At 41.4% G+C, this 22,327-nt stretch overlaps 2 protein-coding genes across 3 annotated transcripts; one reads left to right on the top strand and one right to left on the bottom strand.

The window, feature by feature from the left end:
* Positions 1–678: 678 nt before the first annotated feature.
* Positions 679–14,741, bottom strand: txndc16 (thioredoxin domain containing 16). 2 transcript variants are annotated; one of them, XM_034098493.2, is made up of 20 exons: positions 13,123–14,741; positions 10,084–10,264; positions 9,613–9,695; positions 9,425–9,498; positions 9,252–9,326; positions 8,970–9,091; positions 8,721–8,811; positions 8,209–8,371; positions 7,911–8,080; positions 7,746–7,806; positions 7,529–7,664; positions 7,267–7,413; positions 7,060–7,119; positions 6,630–6,819; positions 6,280–6,416; positions 5,685–5,769; positions 5,167–5,308; positions 4,008–4,195; positions 3,740–3,930; positions 679–928 (listed from the first exon to the last, which is right to left on the bottom strand). In XM_034098493.2, exons 2-20 carry the CDS (start codon positions 10,238–10,240, stop codon positions 729–731), a joined length of 2,472 nt encoding a protein of 823 aa, XP_033954384.1. In that variant the 5' UTR covers positions 10,241–10,264; positions 13,123–14,741; the 3' UTR covers positions 679–728. The 2 variants fall into 2 exon arrangements, with proteins under 2 accessions (XP_033954384.1, XP_033954375.1); XM_034098484.1 differs by lacking the exon at positions 13,123–14,741 and adding an exon at positions 10,487–10,910.
* On the top strand, positions 11,545–22,256 carry gpr137c (G protein-coupled receptor 137c). The gene is made up of 8 exons (XM_034098511.2): positions 11,545–12,292; positions 17,104–17,153; positions 17,385–17,492; positions 17,581–17,719; positions 18,313–18,462; positions 18,896–19,021; positions 19,123–19,247; positions 19,386–22,256. Exons 1-8 carry the CDS (start codon positions 11,918–11,920, stop codon positions 19,639–19,641), a joined length of 1,329 nt encoding a protein of 442 aa, XP_033954402.1. The 5' UTR covers positions 11,545–11,917; the 3' UTR covers positions 19,642–22,256.
* The last annotated feature ends 71 nt before the right edge of the window (positions 22,257–22,327 follow it).

The following is a 22,327-nucleotide window of genomic DNA, read 5'->3' as shown; positions in this document are numbered from 1 at the left end:
AATCACTTTCCATCCTTCAGTCGCAGCTTCAGAATGCAGTTACCCTTTTAACCAAGACTCATTAATCTGAATTCCAGTTCCCCGAAGCCACATAAGAAACCACCATAATAATTCAACAGGACCTAATTTACCTGTTTTGTTCAGCATCCCAACTGCAGGGGAAATTACACAGACATCTTGTGATTTACCATAAGAGGTGGTATGCGGGGAAATAACGTCAGAATAACTTCAGGACATAAATAACCCTTACCTAAAGTCATTGCAATTGCAATTGCCACGCATGATCTTATTTCATAACAGTGAAGGCAGCTGTAAGATTATTATTGGGAACACGATATGACATATAAGCAATTTCCACACTAAGCTACACCCCTCAGGTTCAGAACTTGCGTACGTTTGCTTAAACGAATGTGAGTTGCTTGGTTTTGTAACTTTAATAATGATTTGTCAGCTAATGAGATCAAACCGCAGCAGTAAAAAAAACAGGAAATGAAACTTTGTGTAAAATACCCCTGAGGGGGTCAAGTCATAATAAAACCGACTTTAACTCCAAACTTCACATTATCTTTTCGTCGTACCCACCTTTACCTGTTATGTGTTTTTTCTATATCTTTTCCAGTCTGTCAATATAATTCGTAGGGAAAAAATTGATCTCAATAATCTCATATAAACCCAGAATTAATAGAAACACATTTTTTTAATCATTTACTTAATGTCCCAATTCACTGTTATAGTTCAGAGTGAGGGTTATTGTGAAAAGTGTCAGAGTGGGAGGAGGAATCGTTCACATCTTCTTCCTTGCTATCTTCTTCCTCCTCTTCCTCTTCTGGAGTTTGCTGCTGGGCGGAGTCTGGTTCCTGTATGTCCATGATTTTCAGGAAGTCCAGGAACTCGACAGCAGGAGGCCAGCTGTCCTCCCCCAACATCCCTATAGAGACACACAGAAACGGAATATTTATTTAGGGCTGCAACGACAATTATTTTCATTATTGATGAACGTACAATTTCTTTTCTAGATTTATTCGATTTAAAAAAGGCAGGATATAACATGATTTAAGATGATATGAGCCTTAATCTAATGCAAAGAAAAAACCTTTGACCTGTTATTCAGTTATAAATATGAAACAAATAACTCATAATCTACAAGGTAAAAAAATATATTATTTCCTAGTTATTAAATAATAGCAGAACAGTATGAAGAAAGGCCCAAAAGGCAGATTTTAAATGCCCCAAAAAGGCACACGATGATACCATTTTACAGCTAAAATTTGTTTTTAACTCGAACGCAATTAGTTATACACTTCTGATTAAAAGAAGAGTTTTGAAACTGCCTAGCATGGAAACAGGAAGTCCCAGGACGTGGAAAATGAGTCTCTAAACCCTGAAGGTCTGTATTTTCCAGTGGAGAATGGAAGGAATTGGCTGCATGACAATCCTTGTGCTCAGAGAAGAGCAGTGTCACCCTTGAAAAGAGATCTTTTGATCTCAAGGGTCTTTCACCTGGTTAAATAAAGGCTATTCGCTCACAAGTGTTGGGCAAGTTACTTTTAAAAAGTAACTAGTAATAGTTATAGTTACTGCTCTCAAAAAAGTAACTAGTTACTTTATTAGTTACTAAATTATAAAAGTAACTAGTAACAAGTTACTTTACTTTAAAAATAATAACAATAAAAATACAAGTTTTTGTGTTGTTCTGTGGCACCGTAAGTCCTTTATCCCCACAAATTGAAAATAGTGGTTATTTCCAAGTTGCAAATGCGCTGCTGCTCTCGCTGATACTTGCATCTGCCATTGTGTGTGTGTGTGTGTGTGTGTGTGTGTGTGTGTGTGTGTGTGTGTGTGTGTGTGTGTGTGTGTGTGTGTGTGTGTGTGTGTGTGTGTGTGTGTGTGTGTGTGTGTGTGTGTGTGTGTGTGTGTGTGTGTGTGTGTGGTTCTGAGAACACAGATTAAGGGACATCCCATAGGAGTTTCAGCTCAATTATGGTTGAGAATTTGATCGCAATCTTGGGGTATAAATTCCCACACACGCTTACACAAACACAGCGTGTGTGTGTGTGTTGGTGGTGAGCGTTGCCATGTGTGTGTTAGCAAGTGTTCGTGTGTGTATTCTCCCCATAAGGCAAGACCCGCCCAACTCTGTCTCTGATTGGCTTACCCTGAAATGTTACCCCGCGTTAACCAATCATCACGATCATCACCCCTCTCTGGTTCCAATACTTTCACTTTTCCATGGTACTGTGAGAGGACATCGCTGCATTCGCCTGTAAGTTACATCCGCAGGGAGATTCGGCTCAGTTCCATCACATAATGTAACGCAGTAACGCACCCATTTAAATCACAGTAACTATAACGGCGTTACTTAATGGGAATAGGTAACTAGTAACGCTATTAGTTACCGAAAAAAGTAGTTGCTTGCGTTACAGTAACGCGTTACTTTGTAACTGGAGAAGAGTCACAGCGCGACCGCTGCCTCGTCTCACCTGCACCCACTGCAGAGTTCAAAGGTCAAGGGTTAATGGCTCTGGACAGTGGAGGTTTTAAAGTCCTAACAATCATCACCTTCACTTAAAGACCATTTTGAGGTGCAATACACGTGTCGACTCAAAGCCTCCTGCATGCCTGAAGCCACTCGCTCGATCCTGCCCTCTGTCATTGTCTGCTTTTGAACTCTATGGAGCATATGTTATTTGATTTGTGCCTAAATAAAGGAAATACACTGTAAGAGGAGAGTGTTTCTTGGAGGCTATTTTTTTACTATTTCCATATGAGGTCATTTTCTTCTTTCCATGGAAATGAACAAAAACATTTCTGATTCTATTTTAAATATAATTTGACACATTACTCGCCTCATCCTTTTTAGTTCAGTCTGGTAAAAGTGAATGAATCACAATATTTGATGACAGTCCCTTACTGTGTTTGTCTTATTTTGACATCTGAAGGTTAAACATGGGGGAAGTAAAATCATTCGAAGCTCTAGTACGACTTCTCTAATGTCATCCAAACTATTTTCCATTTGAGGCATTAAGCAGCCCTACTCCTTCATGAGAGACAATATAGTTAAAGGTCATAAAAGCAACCAATATTACAACGTGTATAGCTCAAGTTTAAAGGGTCAAGAGGTATTGAAATAATTGTTTGATATCTTATGTATGCAGCAGAGTTTCGTAGTGGAAATGTACTTGTACTTTAATGCAAAGTCATCCCTGCGGGGAGTCACCTAATCACTGCAGGTAAGCAGGCAATCACTGCGGATAACTGGGTCATTGCTGCAGTTAAAAACGTCATCGTCATGACTCCTGCTGCTAGAGACATGACGACCTCTCCAAAGCAAAGAGAACTACTTAAAATCAAACCACCTACAAAGTCTGCTTTTGTCTGCATTTGCTGGCTTAGTAAAGTGTTGTTCACAGTGCAGACAGAATACAAAAGTGAGAAAGTGAAAGCATACTTGGGCTAATCATTATAGATTACACATCCAGATGCACTTCAACAGCAGGCACTTTAAAGGCCATAATGCAGAGTTAGTCTTTTTAGAGAGCTTTTAGAGTGAATAAAAAGAGGAAATGACACAGAGAAAAGCCATGATAGTTTTTTCGTGTCTCTTAAGCTCTTAAGATTTGCCTGACGTGGATTTATTGTTGTTTTGTGTACTTTTATAATTTATGCTTGATTTGTTACACAACAAGTATTTATTTTCCTATATCCTCTTTATTTAACTCCAGCACTTCCTGTTCCTTACCTGCCGCTGACACAGCCCCTCCCTGGATCCTCTGCAGCCACTGCAGGACGGAGGAGGCCACTATGGGCGTGTTGGGGGGGAACTGATAGATCTCATCTCCTGAGGGCAAATGAGTGAGGACCAGAGCAGGGAGGGGGGGCATGGAGCCAAGGTATGACCCCAGGACGGACATACCAGCTGGAGTACGGCCCCTGGAACACATATCAGGAAAATGGATATAAATAGAGAATACATAGTGAGTGAACATAGAGCTTATTTTGTTACGTACAGGTGGATCCAGCAGGCCAGGTACTGCTCCATCCTCCCTCCTCCCACCTCCACCACTCCTCTCATCTCCTCCACCAGCTCCTGGTTCTGCTTCCGCCCGATCTCGTCCTCCTCCTCTCCCACAAAGAGGAGGAGGAGGGCTTTACCCAGAGAGAGGAAGGAGGGCAGGTTCTCCACCGTCAGCTCAGGCTGGGAGAGAAAACAGAGAAGTCACATTTATTTCAGATATAAAAAAAAATTACAGTTTGTCAGCAGAATCTTTTTTTTTAACGGCAATAATTATTGTATTGATTAAAAAAAAAAAGAATAGAAAGTGCTCAAAGCAGAAGTGTGCGTAGTAACAGAGGTCCAAGTGTATGACAGTGTGTGGCAGGATGTTTGACCTCCTAGAATATAAGCATGACACGCTGTAATAGGGATATGATAGCTATGTGACGATGTTTAACCTCTAGAGAGATTCACATGAGACAAGCATGACCATTTTGGATGGGGGCCTCAATCTTGTGACTGTAAAACTTGAATATAAGCATGTGAAGGATACGGTTGGGGAACCAGTTCTACCATATTGCTGTATGTGATGACTACTTCCTTTCTTGCAAGAAATAAACACATGTATCCTGATTATTTATATTCAATAAATGGATTTAACTGTATACGTGTTTGACCCTGCTGCAGTCCAGTCTCATTACAAACAAGGACAATTGTGCCATCTAAATACATTCTGGTATTGTTTGGACTATAATACATAAAAAGAGTTTCAAAAGTACAATTTGAAAACTTCAATACTGTCTTTACCAACTCTTCTGTTTACCTTCACAGCAACAAAACTCGTAAACACTCAGAGAGAGATCTGAACTTGTCTTGATGAGCAACATCTGCATTAAAGATCGCAGTTTCCACATCATTGTATTTGTTTGACAGAGTAAATGTAAACGCAGATGTCATGCATGACTCTGTGAATGTATAAAAGAAATCCACATATGGAGCTTGTTATCTGAGACATGCTGTGAATTATTCCATCCGGGCTTTCACAAACTTCCCAGGCTCATGGATCTATATATTAGGCTTTGTTTGAACTCTAAATAACTCGTAAGATTGTTTAGTATTTCTCCAGGCACACATGTCTTATATCCCAGAAAGAGGAGTGATCACACGGTTACCAGAGGATGCAGCAGAGCAGAGTGGATGTGTGTGAGCAGCTCCTCAGAGGAGGGGGATACAGGCAGCGTGGAGGGAGGAGTGTGTGCCCTCCAGGATGGAAACACCAACACTGCAGGAAGCTCCATGCTGTGCTCTGCAGCCCTGCAGAACACACACAATAAGGGTCATATATTTAGCTTATTTTTAAGGCAAGGCTAGTTTATTTATAAAGCAGATTCCAACAACAATTCAAAGTGCTGTACAGCAAAGCATTAAGACATAAACACATTGTAAAAATGACATTTCATTTCGTATTTGTGTGTTTGATGGAGCCCATACTGGCATTACTAGGGATCACATTTTATCTGTGTTTCTTTATCATCAGTTTGTTCCTATCTTTTTTAATTGGTGTTTTCTGGAAGAAGTATAAGTGATGGAGCATGCTGAATTGAGTTGTATCCAATCCAGTCAAAAATAAATTGTAGAAATGAATGTGTTACACAACTGTCAGGGACAAACTAATAACACAAGCCGTTACCATTTCTCTGCCAGCCCATTGGTCAGTAGTCCGGTCAGCATCTCTCCTCTCAGAGACTTTGCTGCTTCAGTAAACAGTGATACGCCTGCAGCAGGACACAGCAGCATCACATGATTTACTGACAGTGACCCTGGATCTGGGAGACAAGTTCCTTCCCGTGTTAAAAAAGTAGCTCTCTTCCATTTGAAACTTGTCAGCGGGGGTGCATAAATAACCTGAATCTCGCAGATTTTGCACAACACTCAGACTTCCAGCTAGGCACCGCGGTGGCCAATCAAATACATGCAGGCACACATTCTTGTGAGATTACTTAACTAAATGCACCGCTGTGCTAAACAGTTAAACAGCTAAGCTGTTATGGAGTGATTTGTCTCTCAGAAGCTTTTAACCTCACACTAGTATTCCTCAAACTAGACTTCCGGTTTCATGGCTCACAGATACCTCAAGCACCAACACAGCCACAGGTGTCACAAGCCTAATAATACACTATTGTTGACATTGTTGGTGTATATCCTTCTAACGTTTTATTTGAGCGGTATAAAACGCGAAAGGTCATCCTCATCCAATACCAACACACAGAATGACAGCTTCCTACCTGTGTGTAGTTGTGTCTTAAACAGTCCCATCACTCTGTCAGGATGATAGCCTGCTAGCTCAGGGTGAGGCACTTCCTGAAGGAAGGATGTCACTTCCTCTTTGGTAGAGAGCAGCACGGGAGATGCTTGGAGGCTCCTGGTTAGAGAAGGGACAAATGCACGTGTGTTAGATAGACACACAGAAAACAACCTTATTAAACTATGGAAAAAATAGAACAATAACTGATAGCTCTTGTCTAGTGCATAAACAATCTAGAATATAAAAGAAGCTCTTCCAGTAGAAAAAGGTTAGTGATTTATCATATTTTTGCTTGACATTGGCAATAAATCCAGGTCTGTGTATTCTCACAGCAAGATGAAGCGATGCAGCGCCTCACTACCCAGCATGCCTCTGTAAAGCTGCGCCGGCTCCTTAGGGCGAAGCAGCAAGACGCAGGGGAAGGCCGTGATTGGCTGGAAGGGGATTGGGAGGGAGCTTTGAGCAGCGCAGAGGTCGGTCCACTCGCCACAGTCCACTGCACTCATCTGCACTTCAGAACCTGAAGAGATCCAATAATCAGACACATATCAAGATAATGATGATGTCACTATTTCATATTTTCGGCAGTTTCAAAGTAATTCAGTGATAGGTGTCCGTAACAAAACAGAACGCAACACTTGAAACCTAATAAAACAAACTAAACACAAGCTTCAAAAACTGACATTCTCTGGATAACTGACATTCTCCTATAGACAAAACTGGGTCTGGAGTGCAGATGTTTTAATTGTGTCCTGTTTACCTTCAAGTCTCTCTGCAACTTCAATGAAGGAGCTGAGGAAAGCCATTGAAACGGCATCCCCTGGTGGTGAAAGAAGAAACTGCACTTACATTCATTTTCATGTATGGGGGGGGATGAGAGCGTTTAGTTTATTTAATAAAAGAGCACATGTTCAGGCAGCACCTGAAAGCAGTAAACCTAGGGGAAACACTGAAGAGTGTGGCTTACATTTGAGGTAGAAGAGCGCCACCGTCAGGCTGCTATGAGATACTGCCGTGTGGAAGTTGTCAGAGGTCAGCTGTGTAATTGAGTCCATGTCCGGCAAGTTGCCTCGGTTTTCGTAGACAGACGCAGAAATCTCATCGTCCAGCTTGGCTTGAGGCAGACACAGAAACATGTGAAAAAAAATGGTATCTCCTCTTGAGGGATTAATCAACTTTGTCTACTTCTCTATTCTTTCTTTCTTTCTGTTTTATGCTCTAACACTTACCAAAATGTGAATCCACCTCGTCGTCCTCCAGCCACCCCTCGTCGTCCTCTTCGTCTTCCTCCTCTTTCTCTTGATTTGTGAAGAGCTCCAGCACCTCATCGTGGTCGTTTAGGGTCAAATACTTCACCTCTGAACTCTTAAAGCACATCCACAAGAGTGTAAGACACACATTGTTTAAAAATAATGAGTAATCTTATTTTGTGAGTGGGCATCATACCTTCTCAGGCAGCCTGTAGGCAGCATTATATTCATCAGGGGTTTTCACAGCAGGACTCTGTCTGATAATACACACATAAACACACACAGGGATAAAGTCAAATGAAGAATATGACTGGTAAAAAAAACATAAAGCCCACCAGTGATTGGTACCTGTGCCTGTTACCTGTGAACGAGCAGCAGCAGGGCGAGGCCCCGGAGCCTCCAGGCCAGAGCGGTGGCCGTGTCCAAGTCCTGCTGCTTGGTCACAGGGCGAGAGAACAGGAAGACCTGCGGGGTCTGCTGGTAGGGGAACTGGGGGGGCTGCACTGAGGAGGGGTCGTCGTAAACTTCAGACTAGTAGAGAAAAACATGATACAATTATGTACAAGAAATACATTAAATTCACTTCTGCCTGTTCGATTTCTTCAGAATTTGGATATTTATAATTTAGAAAAAGTATTCCAGAGTGGCTCTATCCTCACCACTAGTGGAGCCTCCATGAGCTGCAGGAAGGAGTGCAGGCTGAGGGTGGAGAGGGGTTTCCTCATGCGGGTCAGAGGGCAGCGCTCAGAGCTCAGCGGGAGTTTACTGTGGACTCTACAGTGGAGGAACCACACCTGAGAGGAGGGAGACGACTCATCAACGCTGAGGAGAGAAGGAGAGACACAGTAAATACTTCTCTGGTATAATATATAGTTGTCAGAAAACCCTAATCCTTTCATCTTAATAGATTAATGTATTTTATGATGGTAGTAGAAAGGGCCAACAATCATGCAGCTCCAAAATATATCATTATAAATTCAATCAGAGGGATGTTTCAGAGAGAAGGATTACTAATTTTACCAGGCTTACATCGATAAATCAGGCCTATTTTTTTGATAATTCTTCATCATGAGCCCTGCTTTCCTCTGCCTCCTCTGTGAATCACACTGTGTGACTGCAAAGGCCATGGCATATGACTCAGAGACATAGAGAGAGAGGCAAAAGAACGTACCCTAAGTGCTTCAAAACAGGGCCTCCGGTAATGAGGATGAACTGGTATTTGGATCCGTAGACATAAGCTGTCTCCATCATCGATCTGTGCTCTTCAGTGACACAATCAGCAGAAAGGATACAATCATTTACTTCAGTCAGTATGTGTCTGTATCCAGATTCACTATCAGTCAATGAATCAGTCTTTGATCCCAATGCATCACTAAAAGTTTCCCTCCAAATATATCCATCCTCTCCTTCTGTTCCATACCTTGTGTTCCCAGACTGCGGACATAACCCAGCACGATATCCTTCTTCCCTCTGGCTGCTTTCTCCATGGCCAACAGGTCAGTGTCAGTGTGGACGTACTTCACCTCTTCACGCAGAATGGCACTGGAAGAAAAAAGAAATGTCCTTTAACTGGCAAGAACCAAGGAATGAACCCTCATCAACTTACACCAAAACCATCTAGATTGATACAGGGTGCTAAGTAAGAGGAAAGATATGTATTTTAGATTTTTGGGTCACTCAATATAACTGAGCAAGTACTTACAACAGGACTTCAGACACTATGGAGTTGACGTCAAACACTGTGTCCAAATCAAAACCCAGGAACTCCTTACCACCTCTGCCAGAAAAATACAGTCACAGAAAGAGTCATGGAAATGTCAATACAATGCAACTGAATGTATTGTGACATATCAACAACTGCTGTGCTCCACACACCTGAACAGAAACGCTGTGTGGCGCTCCCTTTCTTGTGTGCAGTACGCCTGGACCAGCTTCTTATCACAGTTGACCTAAACAGAAGGGATCAAAAGATACAAAAATGTGCACATCTTGTAGTTAATATTAACGTTGAGCTTTAATCTCCACTTGCATGTGTTGGTGGAGCTCGAGAGAAATGCAGTTACCTTGCCAACCAGTACTCCATAATCCTGCAGTGCGTCAGCAGATTTCTCTAACTCCAGCAAGAACAGAGAGATGGTAGGAGAGACTGGAGACAGATAAATACTGTTATTATTGATAATTTGGTTAAAAAGCATCAACAACTCCTGTTCTATCTGTATTTTTAAAGGTATTTTCATGTGTTATTATTACCCTTTTGGTTTAGTATTCATACATGATTCCTACAGTCATTTTGTGCAATTATTAAAAAGTATAACAGTACACTGTGAGCAACAATTATTATGTTTTTCATTATTAAATAATAGCAACTGTAAAAAAGGGATAACACAATTCTAGTTACTTTGAATCTATATGGCATCATTTATTCAACATGTTGGGCTCATTAATCATCATCTGAACAATACTACATATCAGTATATATATATTTTATGAGATGTTGCTTGTACTTCTTATGTGTAAAAAGATTGTGCGCCTACCTTGATGCTCAAAATAGATAAACATCATCTTCCCAGAATGCAATTTCTCATAGAAGTCTGCAGCTGTGTACTCTATTAATTCTGATGTGTTGGCCTTCTCTGTGCATCCTCCTGACCTCAGCCACAGCAGGAAAACAGCAACACACATCCACATCATGGAGAACAGGCTCTGTTGTGCTCTCTGTGAGGAAACATTATTGTATTATAAACAGGAGATGCAGCAGTTGTATGTAATTATACGCTGAAAAAAACATGATAATAACTAACTTAACCAAGGAGGGGTTACACAATGAACATATATCATGACCTGCACTATGATATGCGTAAGTGGTTCATATTTGCTGTTCAGTTCAATTGAGCTGTATAGAAAACACTGACAAAAAAGATGCTAGCTGAGTGTTACCTGAGTTAGTCGAGGAGGGGTTCAACTTTTGTCTTTCCAAGTGGCACAAACGTTACCAACCACAATTAAAACCGTGGTCAGACGAAATAAAGGCATTATGAATTATAAATTGTAAGCATAAGCTTATACAACGAGTATAAAACCCAGAAGAAGGTCCAAAAATTGCACTTTTATACTTAGGAATGTAGTGATGGCTAGTCCATTAGCTAGCCTTGTTAGCTACCTAGTGATGGATGTTTTTCCATAGCTTTATGTGGCTAGCTAACGTAAACACCTATAAACTTAAAAGACACATGTTGTCATGTTTCCGTTGAAAGTGTAACGTTAGGCCAAAGAAAAAACTAACTTTGCAAGGTTATTTTTCACCAAGCTAGGAAGTGAATTTTAAAAAATGTAGCTTGGGAAAATGACTAGATATTTAGCCAAACAGTGTAAAGTCACTAGCGTCAGAACATCATTTCCGGTTATTCTAAAATAAGTATCCTTAACTGACAAGTATGTTAGGAAGCTTTTATTCCATAACACTTCTATAATTAATACGAACTCGATACTGTAAGAATAGTAGCTGGTGAGAATATAGCTGTGTTATAGTTCTAAATGTTATTCCCTATGTTGTGTTTCTGAGCACGGAGACATTTTTTGCTTTTATTTTGAAGGTAACAGTGCTTTTCCGCCACTGTTGGTTATCGCTTAGTAACTTGACGCACATGTCTGCGAGTTGTTTTGATGCCTCTTTTCTGTGCAAGAGACGCCCACGTGCGTCTTTTAGCCAATACCATGATGGAGCAGTTTTTGCCTTGAACAAATTGCCAATATAGCACATAAAGGCGGGCATTATTACAGCTGACATCATCAGAAACCAATGGAGTGAGGAAGCTGTGGAGGTTGGTTGGTAAGATTAGCCAATGAAATGGCGTACTTGGAAATGGGTGTGTGTTCTTCGTTCACTTTGGATAATTATCTCGGAAACTGGCGAGAATCTGTGGCTCCGGCGTCAGCTGTTTCACAAGAACATGCGTAGTGTTGAGCCAAGATGGCGTCCTCTGCAGGGCTAGTTTCAGTTGTAGTTGAGAACAAGGGGGCGGGTCTAAAACGGCATCACAGCTGATCTGGAGGTTTTTCCCCCTTAAGTTGTTTTTTGCAGAGAGCAGCTTTGCAGACATCCACACAGGGGGACCTCTCTCTTGTTTTCTTCCTTGTCATTTTGGAACCTAGCGAATTTAAAAGAAGATCCTATTTTTTCTTCAGCCTATGATCGGATTCAAGCCCCAGCGCAGCTTTATTATGGCACTTGTTTTAAGAAAAACATGTTTTTTTCACCCGAATACCCTTGTTTTTTGTCATCCACGGCGGATTTAGCCTCGGTCTGACCCAGTTTTAGTGCGTTTGCCTTCCCTGCATCCCATGTGTTAGTCCGAGCCTTCAGTGGAGATGTTTTCGGCAGGAGAGGAGCTTAATTCCCATTTGTTTACCTCACTGAAGGAGTCCCCTGGAGCTGCAATCTCACCAACACTGGAGCTCAGTCTCACTGCCGTCTACACCTTCCTCTACTCATTTCTGTTTGTTTTCGTGTACCTGCAGCTCTGGCTCATTTTGCACTACGGGCACAAGCGCTTCAGCTTCCAGAGTGTGTTTTTGTTTCTGTGCTTGCTCTGGACTGCATTGAGGACGACCCTCTTCTCTTTCTACTTTAAAAATGTGGTGCAGGCCAACCAGCTGCAGCCTCTGGCCTACTGGCTGCTCTACTGCTGCCCTGTCTGCCTGCAGTTCTTCACCCTATGCCTCCTCAACCTCTACTTCACACAGGTAGGACTGCACTCTGTGTGCGTCTGACAGGGTGTGCAGTGTTTGTCTGTGACCCAATTTCATAAAGCCGCTGACACTGCAGTTTTGTGTTCTTTGTTTGTATCTGATTTCACACAAAAACACATGTAACTACCATGCATGCAAATGGAATTGTTATTATCTTATTATTCTTTTGTATCCCACTAACTTCTTCCATATGTATCCTAGGTCCTTCTCACCCTGCACTGCCCTGTGGGCCCCTAGCTCTTCGTGGATGATTAGCCAATCTTAGTTAAAAGTGAGCAATGTGTCACAATGGCACATGTCACATTGAGTTTGCATGTCAGTTGTCCTTTAGTAAAAAATAAAAGAGCAGCTATTCAAAAACGAGGCTTTGACAGTCAACCTCTTTGCACAAGCTCATTTGAGCAGATGTATTGTATGCTCCTCTCTCACCCTTAAGAGTATGTCAATATAATAATGCCTTTACAAAGTACGTATTGTTTCATGCAGTGTGCAAACAAATGGCACATACCACTTTATCACATATAAGTAACCTAACTTTGACTTTCTTGCTCGTACAGTACATCCCCTGTTGAGAGGATTGTGGGCCAGAAAAGCATGTTTTGCATATTGCAAAATGACTCAGGATGCAGTAGGATATCCTGATATGTTTGGCCAACTTGACATACTTTGTATTCAGACATATAAAATAATATTGTGGCATACTAGTGTGGTGTAAGGATATTAGAGGACAGATTGAATCTTGTTTTCAGGCAACCAGCAAAGAAACACCTGGCTAAAACAAAGTGCATGTGAATTTAGATGTGTTGGTGAGTGGGCTTTGTTACCTTTCACATGGCCAGACTAGCTGTTCTCTTCCGTGTCCACTCTTTATATCCAACATTTCGTCCTTGAAGAGGGGAGAATGTGGTCACTATGGTCACCATCGGCCTAAATGTTCCAGAGTGGAGTGTGTTACCTGATTTGAAGCAGATTTTTTAGGTGGCTGTTGGTCTGAAAAGCCTGCAAATTGACTCAGTGCATGTCTCTGGCATTGACTGATTACTGAACGGGCCTACCAGGGGGATGAAAGTGACAGGAAGCATTTTGGCCTTCAACTAAAATATCAATACTCACACAACCAGGACACTCAAGATGACTTATAAGCAACATAAAACAACTACAGAGGGATGCAAAGAGACAGCTGCAAAGAGACACACAAACTGAAACTAACTACCATAAAGTCTGTGTGTCTTGCCCCTATGTAGGAGAGGTGGTGGGGCATGTTGCATGTCTGTTTCTAGGGGCCCACTGTCTCATAATCCTCACATGATGCTGGGGTGAGAGCTGTTAAGATCCCCAAGTAAAGCCCTATTAAGCCGCCTGTGATGTGTTTCATTCGATCAGTGCACAAGATTCAAACGTCCCTGACGAATCCTGTGTGCCAGTGGTTTCTGGGAGACCGAGTGAGACACAGTTAGTGTCAAAGACCTGTTTGTTCCTCCCTCAGAAAACACCTACACACTTTCAGTTTGTTACCATTCAGTCACTGCTTCAAAGGAAAACAGAGAGTGGGAGTAGAAAAAGGAGACGCGTTCAACTTGAGTGGAGATTAGATGATGAAGTTAAGGGTGTCTTATGACAGCTGAATAATCATCGTAGCCCCTCAGCTGATCTGCGACCAGTTAGTCTGCACTTCCTTTGAATAACGAATGTTGTACGGTGGCTGCCATGCCAAAAGTATGCATCTCTATCATGTGACTGGCCACCTCAGCGGATACACTTTTCCTACTTGAGGCTGAATGTCTAGCCAGCTCAGGCCTGAGTTATAGGTCATGGAAACATTGACCAATCCTGATGAGCCAAATTCACTTTACAGTCTTAGTTATACTAGTTATCAATCAACACATGCTACTGAACGTTTTAAACAAAACACTGAAGCAGCTATCTTCAACACATTGATATTAATAATGAATGAAATGACTAGTATTTGGAAAGTGCATGGTCACTCATACTGTAGTCACAAACCCACAGAGAAGTCATCCAACCCTAGCATTTTAGTGTCTTTCAGCTCCTTGTTTTGGTTCACACTGTTTGTGCTGCGTTTGTGCACCAACTGAGAACAAATAGGCCAACTAACGCATGCCATAAGCAGAACATCATGCCACCATCTGACACACACTCATGTGTGGAAATACTTGTGTGTGTTTTCTGATGAGTCAGGCATGACCCCTGTGATTTACTTCCCACTTATTGCATTTTAGTTCCTTCTTCCTATAGAAAATAAAATGGTTGGGTTACAAACATCGTATCAAAGCTTATTCTCTGCACAGAGGAAATAATAATTTAGCTATACATATTTAGGCATACAGTATAGGGCAAACAAAGTATGTAATGGGGTCGTGTTCTTGTGGCTTGTTGCTTGCAAATTACCTCTCCTGACCTACATTCTCACACAAAAGTGTGTACACAACTCCTGTGGCCAGTGCACCTCTCTCTCTCTCTCTCTCTCTCTCTCTCTCTCTCTCTCTCTCTCTCTCTCTCTCTCTCTCTCTCTCTCTCTCTCTCTCTCTCTCTCTCTTCTCTCTCACTCTCTCTCTCTTCTCTCTCTCTGTGTCTGTGTGTGTGTGAGAGAGAGACACAGGAATCTCTACAGGCTGTGTTGAATTCACACTCTTCCTCGTCCCCGGCCACACGAGGACAACAACGGCTAAACGCATAGGATTAACGCAATCGCAAAAAAAGCTTCCGTGTCTACACGCAATAGACACAGGGGTTGCGTTCCAATAGTCCATTTAGCTTCGGAACCTTCCTAACCAAGTCAAATGACCCGGAAGTCCCTCAGTGGCAGCCATGATAAGTGCCGTTCCAATTCTCTAAATGATAGGAAAGGAGGTTTCAAACTTCCTTTATAACCTCCTTTAGCTTAGGAACCACTGGACCTCCCTAACCGAAAGGAGAGGAGAAAATGCTGCCCCACAATGCATTGCGGCCGCAGCATTTGCCGTCACTCAACAGTCGGCCGTTCACGGAAACAACCGATTATGACCGAGAAATGATATCATGAAAGTTACGGTGCTTATTAAGCATTTTAAAACGTAGGTGGTAAGTTGCCAAAGTGCTTTGTTTTGAACGTTCATCAGTATTATAATCAAAGAGAGAAATATGAACGTTAGTTTTCACTGAAATTATCAAATAAAGTCAACATTTCAGTCTTTACTGAGCTGTGTGGGGTTTGTTCAACTTTTAAAAGATGTTTGAATGGTGATATACACAGTGATAGATGTTAAGGACTAATGTTTATAATAAATACATCTGTATTGATTTTAAGATCTTTAGTTCATACAATCATACGTATTGGGATCATTGGTATTAATGTGGACCGGAGGGAGAGGGTGACGAACATAAGTTTCACTTTCCTTTTTTATTTCAATTCCAGCTTTGGTCCTGAAGAATCTGTTTCTCTGTTGTCCACGTTCATAAAGCAAAGCAGCAGCATCAGAGCACGGTGCAGAGTCTCTAGATGAGTTCACAGCAGTCCCTCGTTCTTATTAAACATCCATGTTGTCGTCCGCTGTATAGAAAACTGTGGTTTCCATAGTTTCCCCACTGCAGCAGACGCACATTCATGACGTCTGCTGGCGCATCATAAACACGTCGGATAGTGAAAGTGCATTCAGATTCTCTAAAGTACCGCAGTCTCTTCTCCTAAGTCCTTTTGAATTCTCCTATCCACTATGCCTTAACCCTGTGACGTTAAGTCACAGGGTTAAGGAATAGGAATAGGAGATAGGGTTAGAATTTAGGAGCTGATTTTTGGATTATCGGAACGCAACCCGGATAGTGTCTGTCCACACGAGACAGCTCCGTTTAGCTCCAACCGCTGGAGAAGCTGCAGTACTTATGCCGAGCCTGCACGTGGCGCTGTAACTTCCTCCACAAAAGCAGCGAAGAAGCATGGTTGTCATGGATGCCCTTCTGTTTATTCTCCACGGTGGGGGCCGAGGGAACCGTGCAGTTTTTCACCAGTCAACGTGTATTAAAGTTTAAATCTTCCGGACACAATTATAAAAGTGCCGGTCAAAGGTCTTCTTTGTTATTTATTGAGCTTTAAAACAAATGAATAACGAATCTATATAATATAATAATAAAATACACGGAGCCTCTCTTTTTCCTCCCTCTCTTCGGACAGCGTCAGCGTCTGTCTCATGCAGCAGCTGATCCAGTAATGAGTGACCCGGCCGACAGTAAAAATAAGCATATTTATAACTAGTTCAGGGAGTTTGAGAGGTAATTAAAATAGCTAAGGGCAATGATCTGATTTGAAGTGTGTGTTTTGCTCCGTTCACCGCTGCATCAAAGCGGGAGGAGCTGCAGGTGAGCAGAGCTGCGTGTCTCCGTCCTGTCAGATTAGACTTCACTCGCGTTTAGGTCCATATCGAGAGAAAGATCAATTCAGTGTGCAGTGTGCAGTTTACTTTGAGGCGGGGTGAGCAGCAGAGGTGGGGAGAGGCGGGGCTATTGCCTCATCATTATCAGAAAATGATCGTATTGGGCGTACACACAGAGCCGTTGGACCCCCCAGAGCGTTGCGTATGCCGTTCTATCCACCTTGGGACCATAGGCTTGGGACCCGTTATCGTTTCCGCAGTCGTTTAGTGCCGTATGCGGTCGTCCTCGTGTGGCCGAATGGTCTATATGACACAGAACGGTAACGGAAACGACCGTTTTCGTCCTCGTGTGGCCGGGGCCAATGTGAGATTTTTTTAAATACTGGGATTATTAAATGAGTACAAAAACATAATTTATGATTTTCTTTCTTTGTTTAGGTGATGTTTAAGGCTAAAGCCAAGTATTCTCCAGAGCTCACTAAATACAAGTAAGTCTGTCCTTTTGATTTATTTATAATTGCCTTATCCTTATTATACCAGAAGTTGTTCTCTAATCAATTGTTGAAATCTATATCTAATAAAACGCAATAATAATTGTGTATTTTATTGTATGAGACAGAACATTCCTTCCTCCCTACCATGCATTTAAATGAGATGTTGCTTATGAATTTAGTTTTGGTTGTCTTCTTACTCTGTCTGTTTTTGCCTCCTCTCCCCAGGGTTCCTCTGCGTCTGTTCTTCCTGTGTCTCAGTATATTTTTCCTGGTGGTCAATTTAACTTGTGCGTTGTTAGTGCAAGGAGCTCTGGAGCGCTCTGAGTCACCAAGGTAAGCAAAAACAGTAAGAATACATGTTCCCCAAGATAATAATGTCACATTTAGAACCGCTTACCTTGAAAAACCTCCATGTCTGCAGTGATGGGGGAATCAGACACGCGGTGCTGGCCCGGGTCCTGATCAACGACAGTCTGTTTGTCCTGTGTGCCGTCTCTCTGGCCGTCTGCGTCTTCAAGATCGCCAAAATGTCCTCTGCAAATGTTTACCTCGAGTCCAAGGTAGGATAAAAAAACATTAACAAAAAGTATATTTCATTTTCTATAAAAAAAGTCAGTATTTCACAAAGTAAAGCACGGTAAAAATGTATGTTATGGTTATGTGTGTTTTCATTTTTACCGTGCTAGATTTGTGTTTCCTAGCAGGTATTAGGAAACACAAATCTAGTATTGTATCCCATTTTGAAACATGTAAATCTACATAATCTGGATATTGGCAGCGTTAGCATGAAAATGTCTGTGTATTAATGATAAAAAATATCAGACACTAGCTGCCTGTTACCCGGATGTATGTTATTGTAAAACCTCATTTACAGTGTATACAGTGACACACACATTATCATAAATCCCTTGTTAAAATCCTAAAGGGTGATCAAGCCTAAGGTTATTGAGCCATTTGTACATGTTACTTTTGAAAATTGTGCAGTTTACGGCTCTTGGTAATGGTGTCTCAAATGTATGTCCTACAAAACTCAATTCCTGGCCTATAATCCGCCATGTTTGTCACGGAGAGGCCTCTTTTATTTGGTGGATCACATCTGTGGCCCATATCTGACATCCAATTTCAGCCGGCTGATAAAGTAATCTTCCCCCAGGGTACATCAGTGTGTCAAGCTACAGCCATAGGAGCCGTGGTGATCCTGCTGTACACATCCAGAGCCTGCTACAACCTGGTGGTGGTGGCCCTGTCGCCGCAGGACAGACTCAACCCCTTCAACTACGGCTGGTTCAGCGTTTCCGATCAGGTACTGCTCCAAGTGTTGGGAAACAGGCTTGTTTTGAGCCAGACACCCACTGCCCTGTGTGTGTGGACAATCCATGTTATGAGATTTGGGGAAGCAATGCATAGTGGGGTAAAGGGCTTTGTTTTGCTATAAATAAACCAAATCTCACCAGTGTGTGTTTTGTGTGTGTCCTCCTGACCTACATCATGGCTCAGGAATTAAGACACAGCCCATTTCAAAGAGGGTTTGTTTGTGTGTGTTGGACACCTACTGTGTGGATGTAATCTGTCACGAATGATGTCATTAATCTGTCTGTATACCTGCTGTCAGTACTATATCTCAACATGTGTATAACATTTTCTAAGTGTAAATGTATAAAATACAATATTTTCTGTTTGTTAACCGTCCTCAAGAGCCATGATATCATTATGCAATATGTTCATGTGTGTTACAGGCTGATGTGCAAGAGATCAGCGGTGAAGCCTACATTGTGTTTGGGATCATTCTGTTCTTCTGGGAGCTGCTACCTACAAGTTTAGTGGTGGTTTTCTTCAGAGTCCAGAAACCCAACCAAAACCTGGTAAAATAACAAGTTAAAAATACAAATAACTGCAATAATCTGTCGTACAAAACTGTGACCTTTCAGAGCTGTAAAGTGTAATGAACTTTGATCAACTCCAGACTCCAGGAGGGATGATCAACAGCCACAGTTTCAGCTCCAGAGCTTATTTCTTTGACAATCCTAGACGGTACGATAGTGATGATGACCTGTCAAGAAGCATTAATAGTAGGAGTGATCGAGCCAGGTAGGCATAACCCAAGCACAAATAGTCTTTAAAGCTTTGTATTGGAAAATCAATACCCTTACTGACAAAATGACTTTGGATTGATTCCTCTTATCCTTATCCTCCCTCTCCTATCTCTTGTTCAATATTTCTCCTCAGCCTTCTCTCCAATACTCCCCAGCTGGGGACGTCCAGTTGGTATGGCGCCATCCAACGCAATGGAACACTGACGGCAGGCGTCGGGACCGCCCAGCAGGCGCCATCTTCTACAGCCCCCCTGCTGTTCGCCTACGGAAACATCCAGAGTGACAACCCGCAACATCACAACTATTACTCCACCCCGCAGAATAACAACTACCACCATCACCACAGTAACTACTATTCCACGCCACAGAATTATTACTCTGGGTCATAAACGTATTTCTGCACCCTACAGAATTAAACTGGGTTAGAGTTAAAAAGACTAATAGCAATTTCCTGTCACCATTTAGCTTCCCCAGATCATCATTGCAGGTACTTTTGAATGATATTTTGAGGGATTGTTTTGGACCAAGTTGGGCCTAAAAGTTGGTTCGAAATGTGGTGGCATCAGTAGCTGGGGAGTTGTTTAGCCAGGGCCTTTTTGTGGACATTACTGTCTCTAAATTACATAATTGGATCAGATATAAAACACTGGACGTATGTAACAGAGTTTAAGCAATACATCCGTCTAATACACCTAAAACCGCAAAGACCAAACTCTTTCTGTTAAATGTTTTAGTCACACGATTGGAATCATTAGGGACCAGATAATCATAGCCCTCATCATCTTCTTGTAAATTGCATCCAATTATGGAACATATCATTCCGCTCAGACAAGAGCCATAGCAGGCTAGCTAACATGGCTAATGAGGAAGCTGCTCAACAGTTCTTAACACACAGACATTGACTTGACATACTGTAGGTCAAAGTGTTATTTGGGTTGTCAAAAGAGTTGTATGACTGTTTTTAGTCAGCATGCATATTATACAATCTTCATTTAGCATAAAGAAGGGTAATTTGGCAGGAAGTGAACAGTGTAGGATTCTGGCCTGCTAGCTTAAACTAATTCTTAATAAGGCTTCTCTGACAATGAAAAACAGATGCATCTACAGAGGGTATTTTATGTTGTTTCTTACCTTTAGGTCTGGTTACGTTTGACAGGAATTAGCAGTCGCTAATTTGCCATTGACTGTTGTAGCAGTGAGAGCTACCTTATCGCATCCTCTAACAGTTAGCTCAAACAAAGACAATTCCCAGAGACCTATCTAAACTGAATTGCAGAAAAACAAATCAAACTTTCATCCATCCATAACATACTTGGCAATATTATTTTGTTGGTGGCAAATAATCTTTTCTTCAAACAGTGCTCGTTAGGTTTGGTGCCACAGAAATATAACACCATTAGCAAGCTTAAGACTTTAACCTTCCTACTCAGTAGGCTACTGGACTTTGGTTTAACATGTAAAAGAGGCTTATTACAGTAATAATGTAATCAAAAATACTGGTCAGTTTTTTTTCCGGGGTTCATAGGTGTCATCCATGTAAACCGCTTACAGCTGCAAAAGTTAGATGTATGTAGCATCCATATGCTTGGTATCGTCAATCTCAACAGCACAAGCTTGATCAATATTAGTGTGTGAAAAATGTAACATCTACCATTTATTATAGAAGTTAATGGTGGAGGAACAGTTCCACTGATGACTTAAATGACCGACTCAGGCTTTTGACTACATTTGCTCGGTTCCGAGAACATGCCAGGGCTGTTGGATTATTTAAACAGCAGCTTAATCCAGGTTTACTTCCCCATTAATAATACATTGGAAACTACATTACAACCTATAACAGGGAGTGCTGAATGTTTGGGATTAAAAAAACATATCATAGATTCTACTGGGCAGGAGCACTATCATTTGGAGGATATTTAAATGAAAGTATCAACCTGCATTCAATTTTGGAAGAGCCCTAGGATTGTACATTACCAGGTTGAAAATATCATTTGCTGAAGTAACAATTTGCACTTAGAAAAAAGTTCACCTTAAGAGAAAAAAGCATTATGCGTGTTCTCCAATCATCGTCTGTATTTTATCTTTTAATATTTATCCCTTTTGAGAAATAAAATATCAATGTGCCATCACAGTAAGTCATGTCTTAATAGTTTCGTTCCTAAAGGAAAATATTTTTGCACAAGAGCGATCGGATAATGTATTTTTAAAGGTTTGTGTGTCACCTTAATCGATTTCTAACATTTCAGTTTTAAAGGTTGCTTTTATAAATTTATATTTGTATTGTTTAATAGATTTGTATAGTTTATTTTTTTCTCCTATTGTTCATTATCTCTTAAATCTTCTGAATTTCATGTCAGACTGCAGCCTGTAAGCAATATTTCACTTTGATGGAACATTTGTGGCATATGACCCAGCTATGAGATCAAAATCAGTGTACACATCTGTGCTAAGTCAGAACTGAATGAGAGAAAGGTGACGGTACTTAAACAGACTTCAGCTGTCATGAAACTCAATCTGTAAATGACCAAGCAAACATTGACTTCATACCAGAAAACACAGGACACTGAAATACGATGGAAATCAAATCATCTGCAGTGCATGCATCAGAGTGCAAGATCTCAGTGTCATACTTTTTTTCCAAGGTGATATAATTTATGTAAAAATGTTGCCCTATCTGCTTCAAAATGGCAGAGATGATTTGTTCATCGTGTTATTGATTGTTTTATCTGTGGCCATATTGAATGTAACCTGAGATCACTAACGATGTATGCAAGAAAAGCACTACCATGTTTAAATAAAGGCCTACTGCACTGTTTTGAAAACTAAAATCACCCGTATTTCAAATGTTGTTCTGTAAAAGTGTTATAGGGGAAATGAACCTTTCTACCTGGCAGTTTCACACAGAATACAAGTGTGATCACCACCATAACCGTGCACAGACATGCTAGTCATGTGCCTGAGTTTAACAGTTAACAAGTTTATAAGGAACATCCAAATTAAGTTGAGACGGCAGCTGGTCGATCACTGCGAGACACGGCAGGCTGTGTATCTCGGCTCTGAGACATAAACACACGT

Source organism: Pseudochaenichthys georgianus, chromosome 2 (genome assembly GCF_902827115.2).
Source record: "Pseudochaenichthys georgianus chromosome 2, fPseGeo1.2, whole genome shotgun sequence".
In the NCBI taxonomy this organism is placed as follows: domain Eukaryota; kingdom Metazoa; phylum Chordata; class Actinopteri; order Perciformes; family Channichthyidae; genus Pseudochaenichthys; species Pseudochaenichthys georgianus.
Note: the sequence above shows the minus strand (reverse complement) of the source record. Positions and strands in the feature narration are given on the sequence as shown.